We start from the raw sequence: 15,368 nt of genomic DNA on the forward strand, positions 1-15,368 counted from the left end.
GTTGTTACCACTGGCCCCGAAGTACGCTTTGCACAAGGATCTCGCGATCCCTGTGTTGTGAACTTTGGGTTTTCTGACCTTCAATTCAAACCAATGAAGTATAGTGGAGATCCCTTTATGAAAACAACAGGCTGTCTAAGCAGCCAATCAAAAGGCAGAATTCTCACAAACAGCAAACAAGGAAGTGGGTAAGCTCTTAAAATTCTAACTTTTAAAAAATGTTAGATAGAGAAAAACAAAGATTGGGACTCTCACATGGGGAAAAGGCAAACCTGAAATAAAGATGGACAAACTTTAAAAAAAAAGTAAAATATTTTGAAAAGTTTCTTAAAAATTTTAATTTTTATTAAAATGGACAAATTCTTGACCTGTTTGCAGCCTTTGACACGGTTAAACATACCATCCTCCTCAAATGCCTTTCCTCTGTCATCCAGCTGGGTGGGACTGTCCTCACCTGGTTCAATTCCTATCTATCCAGTCGTAGCTAGAGAATCACTTGCAATGGCTTCTCTTCCCACTCCCACACTGTTACCTCTGGAGTCCCCCAAAGATCTATCCTTGGCCCCCTCCTATTTCTCATCTACATGCTGCCCCTTGGTGACATCATCCAAAAACATGACATCAGGTTCTACATGTATGCTGAAGACAACCAGCTCTACCTCACCACCAATGATCCCTTCAATATTTTTGGGTGTGCGACCCCTCTAACGGGTTGCACGGCTCATTCAAATGTCTGCGCATGCACGATTATTTCTACTGAAAAGCCGGTAAGCCGACCTGCGCGGGACCTCTAGAGAGCTGCACGGCCACATGGCTTAACGGGAACATTGCTCACCACTCTGCCACAAACTCCGTTCCCTAGCCATCAACTCCATCCCTCTCACTGGCAACTGTCTGAGGCTGAACCAGACCATTCGTAAACTTGGCATCCTATTTGACCCTGAGATGAGCTTCCAACCTCATATCTGCACCATTACCAAGACTGCCTACTTCCACCCCCATAACATCGCCCGTCTCCGCCCTTGCCTCAGCTCATCTGCTGCTGAAACCCTCATCCATGCCTTTGTTACCTCTAGACTTGACTATTCCAATGCACTCCTGGCCGACCTCCCACAGTGCACCCTCTGTAAACTTGAGCTCATCCAAGGCTCTGCTGCCCATATCCCAACTCGCACCAAGTCTCATTCACCCATCACCCTGGTGCTCGCCTCCCGGTCCGGCAACGCCTTGATTTTAAAATCATCATTCTTGTTTTCAAATCCCTCCATGGCCTCGCTCTTCCCTATCTCTGTAACCTCCTCCAGCCCTTCAACCCTCCAAGATCTCTGCATTCCCCCAACTCTGGCCTCTTACGCATCCCCGATTTTAATCGCTCCACCATTGGCGGCCATGCCTTCAGTTGCCTCAGCCCCAAGTGCTGGAATGGACTCCCTAAACCTCTCCACCTCTCTCTCCTCCTTTAAGAGGCTCCTTAAAACCTACTTCTTGGACCAAGTTTTTGGTCACCTGTCCTATGTGGCTCAGTGTCAAATTTTATTTGATAAAGCTCCTGTGGAGCACCTTGTTTTATTATGTTAAAGGTGCTATATAAATACAAATTGTTGTTGTTTGCACTGGAAGGTTCCAAGGGGTAAAATTAACCTATGGATTTAAGATGACACATTGAACTCCTTGTTACCAACTCAATTGTGTAGCAGCAAACGATAATTATGCAAAATGTCTACAATCACACCAGCAACACCTGATACATTTAGGAAGTGCTTAATCACCATTCCTTCTTTTTGTATAACCCAAAAACAGACATTAAACAAATAAACTGTAACAAAAAGCCCAATAAACCCCTAAACAAAACTTAACCAATCAAATTAAAATTTGGTTATTTAAACCGACTACGCACTCCAGTCCCCGCGGCGCCCACCGGTCACGAAAGAGCTCAAGCTCGCCGGCGGACACCGCGTGCTCCATCTCCAGGGCCACCCGGCCGCGAACATGGCCGCGGAAGAGAGGGAGGCAATCCGGCCAGATGACCCCCTCGGCCGCCCGCTGCCCATTCCTTACAAAGCTTGACTAAGCACATGCAAATTAAATTCTGACTATTGCTTTTGTTTAACGTGTTTATATCCGTTGATGGAATGAGGGGTCAGTTGGGATGCGTGTTTGGATTTCTGCCAAAAGCAGTAACCAACAGTTTAAACTGTTTCTGTAAAACAATTTTCCACTATATATAATGAATGATCAGACCTTGCACATGTTCTGCCTTTAAAGAAATATAATGTATGGAACAAAGGGAAACAGGTAATTCGAATCACTGCTTTAAAAAAAAGTGCATGCTAATTGTAAGTGCAAATGCAATCCAGGAATTTCAGCGAGTCTAAATGTAGCCACTTTAATAAAGCTGGTGTAACATGTTTGTGAAATTCTTGACTTGTTTCTAAGTTACAGAATTTGTGCATTTGGGCTGAAAATTGAAAGTTTTGCCAGTTTTTCACTTCTCATTAATGAGGGAGTAGAGATTTCAGTGGTTTGATTCTGGCTCAAAGGTTTACAAGCTTGGCTTAGATTGCACTGAACTGAAATGAACACAGTGAGTGTAAAGAGGCCTCTTTGCACATCCTCCGTGCATGTACATTGGCATGTTCTAGTGCCTCTGATCTCGTTTTCTCAGGGGGTAATCTAAAAAAATTAAGGTTCAGCCTGAGCATGTTTAGTTAGGAGTCTAAAGTTGACAGTGGAATCTGAGCACTAAATGATATTTTTGTGGAAGTTGCAAGCCTTACAACTTAACTCCTTAAATGCATGATTAAGTTCCCAGTTATGATTTCTGAAAGATTCCCTTTTTTAATGCTTTGTTTACATTAATGTCCTTTGGGAGACATTTTTGTTCCAATTTTCTGCTGAAGGTGCGGACTCTGCCGACAGTCGTCCGGAGCACTGAGTGTCTGCACGCTACTTGACTGTGGAAACCATCTGAGCAGAATCAAATTCTAATCTCGCACCTACTTTACAGGTTCTTTTAGACCGAGTTTCCTCTTTAAAGTTTTGTTAACTTACAGTTAATTTGTTTGGGTGCTTAATCAAAAGAGTAGACCGAGTTTCCCACGATTCTTGACCTCCGAAGGCTGGTACCAGTGCCTGTACATTTATTGTTGACTAGTCTCCTTTAAAATCCTCGAGCCACTGCAGTGCGCGAACTTCGTGTGTAAGTAGGATTAGAAATGGTCTGTGTTTCGGCCCTACATAAATCCTGGGTAATTAGGTTTTTTTTCCTATTAAATAATGGTCGTTGCTGTAGCAGTGAATTTACATTTCTACAATGGCAAACGCATTGCTTGTCACATCTGTGTCACTTTAAAAGGGTTGAAAGGCTACAATGGCTTCAAGCACAGGAACGAAGAACTGGCTGCTGTGACCTCTGGATTGGATATGTTTATTTTTCTCAGACCATGAACGTTTGGAATGGCCAATTTTCCACTGAAAACGGAGCACAGCGTGTGCACATTTCTAGAACCCTAACTGGTGTTTTTGTGTGTGTATATCCATCTCTTTCTCCCAGACCTGTTTGTAAAGCACTTTCTGTTCCTTAAGCAAGCCAGCTCGAGTTTCTCAAGAAACTGTATCGCAAAACCGGTTAAATGAGCAGACGCCACCTCTCGTGAACAATCTATTTTGGGGGCAGCTGTCGAGCCTGTTCTCACCCGATTGAATTGCTCGGATCAGAACATCCCACAAATTGTGCTGCGGCTGTAATCAGCTGCTGTGCCGATCACAAGATAAATGAGCGGAGAGACCCCCCAGATGGGAACCGAGGAACCAGCCTGGAGCAATCTACCACCAGAGGATCGATCAAAGATAGAGGAAGCAGGAGGGGAAAAAGAGTGAGAATGGTGAAAGATTGGGGCAGACAGAATGGTAAATGAAATGGAGATTCCAGAAAAGGGGAGAAAGAAAGGCAATGGCTGAGAAAAGGAAAGAACAGGAGAGAAAAGAGACAGAGAGGATAAAAAGATTAAGAGATAGAAATCAGAAAAACATGAGACGAAGAAGGGAGAGTAAAAAGACACAGCATTGAAGGGGAAAGAAAACAAGAGACTGACTTGGAGGTTTAAAAAATTAGAGAGAGTTCCTCCTTGTGGAGAAACAGTTGAGCTCTATGAGTCAATTCCCCCTAGTTAGGTGCCCACTATCAGGACAACAGTGGTGTAGAGGAATCTTCAGCACAATCCTGTCATCCTGTAGCACTGTACTGTGCATTAATACACTGCCCCACCACACCCATGCACAGTGCATTTTAGTGGGGCAAGAAACCAACTACAGTCACTTTCACAATAGCAAAATACTGGGGATGGTGGAAGTCTGAAATAACAACAGAAAATGATGGAAACACTCAGCAGGTCAGGAAGCATCCGTGGAGAGAGAAACAGAGTTAATGTTTCAGGTCTGTGACCCTTTCTGTTGTTATTACAGTCACCTTCATTTTAGTTCCTTTGCTGTTACATTATTTTGAATCACACATAATTCATACTATATACGAACACGCCAGGTGCACCACATTGATGTGTTTTAGTGCTGCGACAGTTTATACTTCACAAAACCAAATTCAGGGTGTAATAAAGTCTTTGAGGAACCAGTGAATTCTGACCATTTCAAAATGGTAATTTAACATGCGGTAATGTTTACAATGGCCATTTTACATCTGTATGGATTGAACACTGCTTTTATACTGATGGAAAGTAATGAGTAAAATAAGATACAATATCAAACCAACTTTAGGTGCTCATTGTTGTAACGGGTTATAAAATGGCTAAATGGGTTCGAACTATAACAGCTCAGGTGACTACTTGATAGTTTTGCAGTTTTTGGAAAATCATTAAAAAGTAAAATAAAGTTCAGTTTGCCGAACCTAGTTTGTTATGCATCTCCCTCCAAGTCACACACCATCCTAAATTGGGTGTATATTACCATTCCTTCATCGTTGCTGGGTCAAAATTTTGGTACTCCCTACCTAACAGCACTGTGGGAGTACCTTCACCACACGGTCTGCAGCGGTTCAAGAATGTGGCTCACCACTACCTTCTCAAGGCCAATTTGAGATGGGCAATAAATGCTGCCCATATCCCAAGAATGAATTTTTAAAAATCTTCGACAAGAAAGGAAAACAAGGGTTTTAAAAAGCCGTATACTGTTGTTACAACTGTGTCTGAAACATTTGGCATTTCCATAGAACAGGAAGTAAACAGTAACTTTAACTGTAACCCTAAACAAATCCCAACCTCCTTACTTACTCCTTAATTTTAACTGGTCCTGAAACAAATCCTGAAACTCACTTATTGAAGCCTGAAGCTGACTATACAAGAATCGAGTAGAGATTGACAGCATATGTTTAGTTATATTAACTAGAAATGTGAGCACAAAAAAAAAATCAAGAGAAAAGGTTATGGAAATTATTCAAAAAGCTGACAAACTAACAAAGGGGAGAATATCTACAGATAGATGTGAGTTTTGCAGTGTTATTGAGTACTGTGACATTTGTAGCAGGGTGCACAATTTTGTGAATAAAGCTTGTGATAAATGGACAGTTTCTACCATGCACATTCAAAAAAATGAACCTAATGTCTAGTTAGAGGAGGCCCTTGTAACTATAATCAATATTTAATAAAATCTAACTTATTGAGGATGCAAAAGTGTTTGTGGACTCTTAAGCTTACTCAGGTTGATTTCTTGCTCGCCTAATATCAAAATTTAATCAAGAAAAAGTTCCCTATCAATTTCAGTGAAAATCTAGTAAAGTGGTTGTTCCTAAGGTGAGAATTTAGGGTTGGAGTAGAGAACATTACCACACATGCAATCCAATGCATTATTTTCCAGCATATCTGTTTCAAAAAAGTACTCAAAGAGTGATAAGAGAAAACCATTTGTCAAATCAGGTGAAAATCTATAGTCTACAGCACAGAAACAGGCCATTCGGCCCAACTTGTCTATGCTGGCATTTATGTTCCACATAGACACATAGAAGATAGGAGCAGGAGTAGGCCATTCGGCCCTTCGAGCCTGCTCCGCCATTCAATGAGATCATTGGCTGATCATCCAAATTCAGTACCCTGTCCCTGCCTTCTCCCCATATCCCTTGATCCCTTTAGCCTCAAGAAATATATCCAACTCTTTTTTAAATATATTTAATGAACTGGCCTCCACCGCCCTCTGTGGCAGAGAATTCCACAGGTTCAGCACTCTCTGGGTGAAGAAATTCCTCCTCATTTCAGTCCTAAATGGCTTACCCCTTATCCTTAGACTATGACCCCTGGTTCTGGACTCCCCGGCCATCAGAAACATCCTTCCTGCATCTAGTCTGTCCAGGCCTGACAGAATTTTATAGGTTTCGATGAGATCCCCTCTCAATCTTCTAAACTCCAGTGAGTATAAGCCCAATCGACACAATCTCTCCTCATACGTCATTCCTGCCATCCCAGGTATCAGCCTGCTGAATCTTCGCTGCACTCCTTCCATGGCAAGAACGTCCTTCCTCAGGTAAGGCGACCAAAACTGCACACAATACTCAAGGTGCGGTCTCACCAAGGCCCTGTACAACTGTAGCAAGACATCCTTGTTCCTGTACTCGAACCCTCTTGCTACGAAGGCCAACATGCCATTTGCCTTCTTAACCGCCTGCTGCACCTGCATGCTTACCTTCAGCGACTGGTGCACAAGAACACCCAGGTCTCTTTGCACTTCCCCTTCTCCCAATCTATTGCCATTCAAATAATAATCTGCCTTCCTGTTTTTGCCACCAAAGTGGATAACCTCACATTTATCCACATTATAGTGCATTTGCCATGTTTCTGCCCAATCACCCAACCTGTCCAAATCGTCCTGGAGTTTCACGACATCCTCCTCACAGCTTACCCTCCCACCCAGCTTTGTGTCGTCTGCAAATTTGGAGATATTACATCCAATTCCCTCGTCCGGATCATGAGCCTACTCCCACCCCATTTCATCTAACCCTATCAGCGTATCCTTCTATTCCTTTCTCCCCAAGTTCTTGTGCTATTATTAAACTATCAAGGTGCTTCTTTGACATGTAAATGGATGTCTGATGAAGGAATAAAAGCTTAGTTAAAATCCAGCAAACAACTTCTAAGTTATTGGAAAGGAGTAGTGCTCACAGTCCGATGGATGAGAAGACAGCACAGTAACAGAAATCCCTTCACACGTCGTTCCAGTAGAGGAAGGGAAATTAATAACCATTGAACATACACTGACAAAAATAAAAGCTGGGGAAGTCAATGTTCTTATTTTCTGCTTGGTTAACTGGATAATGGAACATTCCTGTCTATTGATTTACATGCCTTGTATTTGACACCACTGTAAGTGTTAGGACTTTAACATGCTAAACTTCTCCCACATTGCTATAAATTAACCCTATATCCATATGGTAAAAGTACACCCTTTAGTGATATTAATATTTATTTACATAAACACTAGTACAATGAAAATTTGCAGCAATATTACCGATATATAAAACACTCGAAAACTAAGATTTATACCTCTGTATATGTGTACAAAATGTGTGATAAATCTGAGTGAATTCATACTCCATGTATTTAGCTGTGGGACTGGTACTGCTTTCCTATTCTTCCTTAAGTTTTCCCCAATACTACAGTAATAGTGCAAATTAAATGTTTTAAATAGTTTATTCAGGAAACTGATTCACATTGATAACTTTATCTCATTGGACTCTTACAATATAATTTCACAGTCTAAATACATTTAAATAATACAGCCGCGCCAAGGATGTCCTCAAGATTGGACATTTAAACTAATTTTGTGATAATCAAAGTATGGGGGGGTGGGAGGGAGAAAGATCTTTTAATTTCATTTTTAATTTTAGCTTAGACGATTCCCAAAGTGCCCTAAGACCTCTACAGAGATGGGAAAGCAACCCTGTTTGATATGGAATTGTTTAACATAATTATAACAGCTACTATTAAAATGAGCGCCCTGTTTCAAAACTGGTTTTCCTTGGACACCTTGGGGCAGAAATTCGTCTGGACCCAGACTTGGCGTGCCCAACCAAGAGGCGTGAGACCAGGCTGAAATTGGGCCTCAGAACTTATAAACATATCATGCGCTGCTGCTGCTGACTGTCACGCCTCCACAGGCAGCTTGTGTATTAGAACAGCATGAATGGCGGGCCGCTTGCCTCACCAGCAGTGGCGGAAGGCATGTCCCGGGAGGGGGGTTGACGCGGGCAATTGTGGGGGGTGGGTGGCACTTCTGCTCCTCCTGGCTCCACATGAAAGTGGTTGAAAAACTTTCAATTAAAAAACAAACATGCTTTTAGTTGGTGGCCGCTGAAGAATCCGGAGCAGGGCAGGCTTGATGCTCATTACTGCCCAATTTCACAGATGGGCCTAAAATAGGAATTAGGCCTCTCTTTACATATGTAAGGGACTCAACGTCTACTTCTGGTGGCCGCCAGGTGCGCCTGAAAAATGGCTCGACCCAATCTCGGGTTGGATGTTTCTCAGGCATCCTCTGGGCACAGGACATTGGCCCACAAAATTGGGCCTCGTTGCAGTAATTTTACACTGGTAAAATGGGCCCAGCCAGGTCCAATTTCTGTAACTTCTGTAGTATACTGTATGTCCTGAAAAGCAGTAGCTTTAAAAATAACATTTGTTTTATGATAATATTTGATAAAAACACATCCACTATAAATAAAAGATGTTTCTTAAATGTTATTATAGTAATTTATCCTATTTCTAGTAGAGAAATGATGGACTCACACAAAACATTTATGATTTGGTTCATGGTAGTTAATTCCACCTTCTACTTGTGGAATACATTTCATACTCAACACAAAGCTGCGTGTCCGCTATACAACATCAATTCAACTGACCAGCCCATATCTGTATACATATGTATGTATCATTATATGTTGTTTAATCACTATTATATGTTGTTTAATCACTAGGATAGTGATTTACTAATAGCATGATAGTTATGTTACCACTGATCAGGTTTTAAAGATTTGAGATGCCCTATACTAATTACAAATTTGTAATAGTGGCCCAGAATTTCCTTCATCTAACTTACGCTGAAATCTACATCAAAATTTATGCTGATCTTGCTGTCAGCAATTTAAGTTGCAATTTCCTGTGGATCTCATTTGCATATGTCAAAACATAAAAACCTGCATAAAACAAGCACAAGTTCAGCGTAACCATTAGAAGCCTGAAGAAACATGCAGAGCATACGCCATCTTCCTTCTTTAAATCCCTCTTTATCTTACTGATGTTATGAAAATGAGTTCAAAGTCATCAAACCATCATTTATGTTTAAGAAAATGCAATTGCGGAAGCTTTATTTTCTTTTTAATGTTACAGAATAATAATAAAGCATTCAAAGATAAACAAAATACAGTACAGGTTACAGTGACAAAAATTCATCAAGAAAATCACCAAGAACATGGCTATCAAACCCCAGAAATAAAGTTTGTGTCCTTTCCCAGGCTGAAACTCCTTAGTTGCACTAATTTCGGGTTAGGTTGGGGGGGGGGGGGGGGGGACGTGTTACGCCTAAATTTTTGTGTGTACATTTATGCCTGTTCAGGACTGGAGTAAATGCAGGAAACTTGCATTCCCTGGTCCTTTGGATGGAGGCAGCACTATGTTCATGAGCTAACTAGGGTTTTGGCGGATATAACTCAGTAGTTGCGTAAATGAGTAAATTTGCACACAGCGAGGTCCTGGCGTAAAACTGTCGAATGTCACTTACATGCGAATTTTCTCAGTAAAAATTGGTGCAAATTGGTCTTACACCACTGTTACACCAAAAATTACGAGGAAATTCCAGTCCTGCATTTTAAAAAGTTTCTGTCTAGTTGGTAAAGGCACTGCCAGGTATAAGTCATGTAGACTGAAAGGTTCCAGATTCAATATCCTGGTCTGTGCTTAGTTAGCTAGTCTCAGCCACAGCATCAATTTGGGAGCTACATTGGTCTTATTGCCCCTGGGCTATCCAACAGAAAATGCTGGAAAAACTCAGCAGGTCAGGCAACATCCGTGGACAGAAATTTGAGTTGACATTTCGGGTCGAACCCTTCTTCAAAACTGGAAAGAAAAGATGGATCGGAGGCAGGGCTGCGATCGGACAAAAGAATAAAAGAAGTAAAAAAGAGACAATAAAAGGTATTAGAAGCTAGATGAGATGGTCAAACACGAGAAGGGAAACTGAAAGTAATGAAGATGAACAAGGTTGAAGAGCCAAATGGAGATCCCGTCGAAGAGAAGAGCAGAACTTCTTCAAGGTAGGCATTCCTAGAAGAGGTGTGGCAGTGCACCAAACACTAGTACGATAGCAAAATACTGCGGATGTTGGAAATCCAAAATAACAACAGAAAATGCTGGAAAAACTCAGCAGGTCAGGCAACATCCGTGGACAGAAATTTGAGTTGACGTTTCGGGTCGAACCCTTCTTCAAAACTGGAAAGAAAAGATAGATCGGAGACAGGGCTGCGATCAGACAAAAGAAAACTGTGATGTTCTGCAAGGTAAAATAGCCAACCACCTCAGTTCTCATATGAAAAGTGGCACCGGTGGAAGCATGTGCAACCAAGTCGGGACCTTCAGGAGAGGATCTGAGAAATAACTCGGTGAGGACAAAGCCATGCTTGACCATGTCTCTCGAAGCACTACTTTTCAATAAGGTTTGAACAAATTTCAGAAATCTATCTAACATATTAAAGATCTTTTAAAACGTATTTTCTAATAAGCTCCATCCATTGCAGTGGGAACTATGACACAGCGACAAGACAGTAAGAAAAATGCATACAAAAGAATCTCCAGAAACTAGTTAAAACAACTGATCCTGTCACCCAGTTTATATATTGTTTATTAATTTGTTTCAAAATGCGTATTTACTGGTTTCCCAAATTAAATAGGAAAACCAGTATACGCAGTGCCATAATGTGTGGTTAAAATAATAAACAACTAACGCTGCAAAGTATTTTCAGAGAGCAGATCAGCTACGATGAACGTTGCAGTGCCCGTCACTGAAATAGCAAGGCTCACTTATATGACGGTGTCCTAAACATCAGTAAATGGGGCGAGGTCTGCATGGGGGCCTGGGATGGAATGGAATGGCGCTGATAACATCACCGGGCAACCTGGGCCGAAGTGAAACCTCACCGGCATCCCCGCGATGGTGTATCGATGTGTACAGTCTGACCGTGGCTTTGCAGCGCTGGCTCGGGGAAGGTTGAGCTGAACACTTAGTATCGGCTGCGACCCTGGGATTCAAGTGTAACAATCTGCAGCCTTCGATCCCGAGCCGGCATCGCCCCAGCCCAGACACACACACAGACAGAGAGAGAGCCAGACAGACAGTGAAAAATGAGACAGAGCCACTGAAACATCAGGCTGTATCTGCGCAGCGTTTCTGTCCGTCTGTGCACATAAGTTACTGTACTCACCATAAAGTTTTTTTTTGGCCAGCTTTCCTGCTGGAGAGGCGGAAACTATCTTGTGTCGTTTTCTGCACGGATGGGGTTTTTTGGGGGGGAAGAGAGACGAGGAGCAGCTGGAATCTTCCGCCTGTCCCCGGCACTGGGCTGTGACCATTTTGTGTGTGTTGGACTTTTTAAGTTTGGTGACTGCCGGGGTTCTGGATTAAATTTAGAAAAAAGGGGAGAAGAAGGGGGGATCAATCGGTTTAAAGGGCCAAGACTGTCGTTCGTGTGATGGGAAGTTTAACGTCTGTGATTTAGATGAAGGATTGGCTTTGAAGAGGTTAAGGGGGGGAAGGATTTTAAAACAGAGATGCCGATTGTGAGCAGTTCCCACCCGAATGGGGAGCCCCGCCTGCGTTCCCGGTTCAACACCCCGCTCGCAGCCAAGCGCGGGGCTCGGTGCCAAGGGGGAGGAATTGGGGAGGCAGCCGCTCAGTTGGGAGGCTCTCCGGATCGGGAGGAGAGCCGCCTCTTGATGCAGCCTCTGGATGCTGGCGCCAGCCGCCGCTCCCCGGGCGCTCGCTTCGGGCCCGGCGCTCCTCAGGCCGGCCCGGGGGCGCTGCCGGCGTCTCGGCGGAGTGCGAGGATTCCCTCAGCAGGTAAGCAGCGATTGAGCACATTAATCGGCGGCGTCTGATATTTTAGCGGTTGTTGTTGAAAGTTCGAGGAAAGGGGGCATTTCAAAATACCTGCTTTTTTTTGTTATTTTCAGGGCTTGGTTACCTTTCTAAAAAAAAATGTTGCTGGCTGGCGACCTCCGGCTGGCCTTTGATACTTTACTAATAGGTATGCACTTCAGAATGCGTTCAGAAATGCAATGGATGTTTTGTCGCTATCTCCCACTTTTATGTGCCGAGAGCAATGAAATGTGTTTTAATAGACTTACTAAAGTGAACTTTTGTCACTGAAATAGGCGGCCTGAGGAAGAATTTATCTCCGATTCTGAGTGTGCCTAATTCCAGAGACCCTTGATGGACGGGTGTCTTTTTTGGTATATTATGATATATTATGTTGGATTTCTGGAAAACTAGTCCAGATATTCCCGTTTTTGCACGGCCCCCATTTTTGTCTCCATTTGCCCTAATGTCGCTCTGGAGGGTTGTGTCTGATTCATGGCTGTAGGCACAAGTGTCTTCTTCCAAGTTGGCAGCTCTATTGTGAGCAGGAATACATTGCTGCCTTCACAGTGGCAAAGTTCAGGCTCGAAAGATACTGCCACTGTGAAGTCAGGTGCAGTTGCTCTCTACATGCAGTGAAGCAAGTGTTTCACTGATGTCAACCCAGGCTCTCTAGGTCTACGCCAAGCATATGGATTAAGTGCTGTAATTATGTAAGATATTTTCAGTAGAGCAGCTCCACAGCACATTATTTTTGGCAAGAAGGATACAGAATGTGGTGAGCAGTGTGGGACATGAAATTAAAGGGATGTGGTGCAAAGGGAGATTTTGGTGCTGAGTCACCTGCCAAGGTATAATGGCAATTGTTCAAATGGTGAAAGACTTGGTTTCCATTGGCACTGATTTGGAACGCTAAAATTAGCCTAAATTATTCATTTTCAAGAATGAAGTTTAACTGATTCTGCGTCTTGTCTGACCTTTTTTTAAAAAAAAACATAGACAAAGCATAATTCAAATAAAAGCATAAAAGAAGTGATATTTGCTTTGGTTGAATCTACGTCTGTTTATGTTTGCTGAAATAACAAAACAGCAGGATATTTATTTTTTCAATGCAAGCTCTGGATTTCAAGAACTTCCATCAGGAAAAAAAGCTATATTTGAGTTCAGTTTAACATTTGTGCTACAGAATTTTCTTCACAAATGGCTGATAACAGGAAAAGATCTAAAAGATGATTACAACTCTCAAATGTACAGAGAGACAAGAAGAGCTGATTTGTCAATTTTGTGGCTATTGTAGCCAGCTATAAAGAAGCAACTTTTTTTTCTTTTTTTAAATAGAAGCTACATATTCGGGACCAGTTATACCTACTTATCTGACCAGTTGATTGAATAATGTTATGACATTGGGCTTGCCGGTTGGGGGTGTACTGTCTACAAAATGCTTTCCATTTATATGTGGGTTTACATAGAAATATACAAGTAGAAGAGTTTAACTTATAAAATACAAGTAAAACTAAGATCCCCTCACCACTGATGAGTGTGTAATGGAGCCATAGAAGCTGTCAGCATTTGGGGTTGGAATCACTTGGGGAGTGGCTCTTTTTTAATTTGTCACCATGTGATGAGGCAGATCTGGTGGTTGAGATGGAAAATTTGGACATTTAAAAAAAAAAAAGTGACCTGTACCCAGCAGCTGCTACCAACTTCCCAACTAGTAATATTAAGGTTTCACAAATGATTATCCATTATACTTAAAATATATATATATATAATATCTAGCATTAGATGAATTACTATGACTACACTGAGCACTAATGGAATGTATAGAACGATAATTGAACATCCTGTAGTAATTCTTGCTGGCTAAGTGATCTGATTTGAGAGTTCTGGGATGTCCCTATTGTGAACAAAAGTCATTCTGTAAAAAAGCATTAATGCTTTGTGTTCTCATGAGCTGAACAGTGTGGCCCGTGAGATGGAATGTTTTCCTGACAGTCCTTCTACCCTCTGACATTATACATAGCACACAGCCTCTGAGGAGCACAGGGATCATCTGTATAATAACCTCCTGTTGCTATGGTAATGGTCAGCTGCTGTCAAGGCACAACTGCCAGGGGTGTGTAGTGTCTTGAAAGGAAGCAAAATGATGCACATTTAACTTTTAGACAATAAATGACATTTTTGTTTTGTTTTGTGATAAAATGTCTAAGAAATGTCATCACCATGGGAAGCTGATACTTGACTAGTAGCTTGAAGATACTGTGGTGATGGAGTGTTCTACTTCCAGGTGGGAGGAGGGGAAATGCAGAAATGTTGGCAGGACCACTCCAGTCCGACGTAAGTGTAACTCGTCAGCTCCACAGTGCTGTATTGATGGTGCCTATGGAGGTGACTCCAGCCCGAAAGAAGCCCGCCCTCCTAGCTGAAAGAAGTAGCAGAGCCACTGATAGTTGTGAATCTAAAAGGGTCAGATCTAAAATCATCAAAAATGTTGTGATCTGCCTATTTAGAGAATGAGGGCATAAATCTCAGTCCTTCAAAAATAAATTAGATAAATGGTGTATGCAGAGCCGATCTTTCTGATCAGTAACTTGAAAATATACTCCTCTATATTGTTTTGCTTATAACACGTGCGTGATTAGAAACAGGCGCTGTAAGAAAGACTCATTGCAAATTTTATTGTGACTTGTGCTAAAAATTGCCCCACCTAGATTTTTGAAAAGTCTGTGCAATTTACAACAAACAACAACTTGCATTTATATAGTGCCTTTTACATAGAAAAATATTCCAAGATGCTTCACAGAGATACAATTTTTTTTTTTAATGAATGCTGAGCCAGTGGGAAATATTAGAAGGGGTGGCCAAAAGCTTGGTCAAAGAGGTGGGTCTTAAAGGAGGAGAGGGAGGTGGAGAGCTAAAGGAATTCCTGAGATTGGAGGTTAGGCAGCTGAAGGCATGGTTGCCAATAGTGGAGCAAATGGAGGCAGGATGCACAAGAGGCCAGGTCAGAGGAATGGAAAGTTCAGGTGGGGATGTTGGAGGAGGTTACAGAGACAGGGAGGATCAAGGCCATGAAGGGATTTAAACACAAGGATGAGAATTTTAAATGTGAAGCGTTGGGGTACCGGGAATCAATGTAGGTCAGCGTGGATAGAGGTGATGGGTGAGCAGGACTTGGTGCGGGATAGGATATGAGCAGCAGAGTTTTTTGGATGAGCTGCAGTTCATGTAGGGTGAAGGATGGG

General features: G+C 42.2%; 1 protein-coding gene across 4 annotated transcripts in view; it reads left to right on the forward strand.

Annotated features, from left to right (window-relative positions):
- Positions 1-11,107: 11,107 nt before the first annotated feature.
- rnf44 (ring finger protein 44) overlaps positions 11,108-15,368 on the forward strand; it is a 151,636-nt gene continuing 147,375 nt past the window's right edge. The window contains exon 1 of one of the 4 annotated variants that reach the window (XM_085995274.1): positions 11,108-12,105. In XM_085995274.1, the coding sequence (XP_085851400.1) occupies positions 11,817-12,105 (289 nt within the window). In that variant the 5' untranslated portion in view covers positions 11,108-11,816. The remainder of the gene's footprint in view (positions 12,106-15,368) is intronic. The other 3 variants (XM_085995272.1, XM_085995271.1, XM_085995273.1) reach the window with 3 other exon arrangements.

Source organism: Somniosus microcephalus, chromosome 8 (assembly GCF_052327205.1).
Source record: "Somniosus microcephalus isolate GS21.2 chromosome 8, FLI_Smic_1.0, whole genome shotgun sequence".
Lineage (NCBI taxonomy): Eukaryota > Metazoa > Chordata > Chondrichthyes > Squaliformes > Somniosidae > Somniosus > Somniosus microcephalus.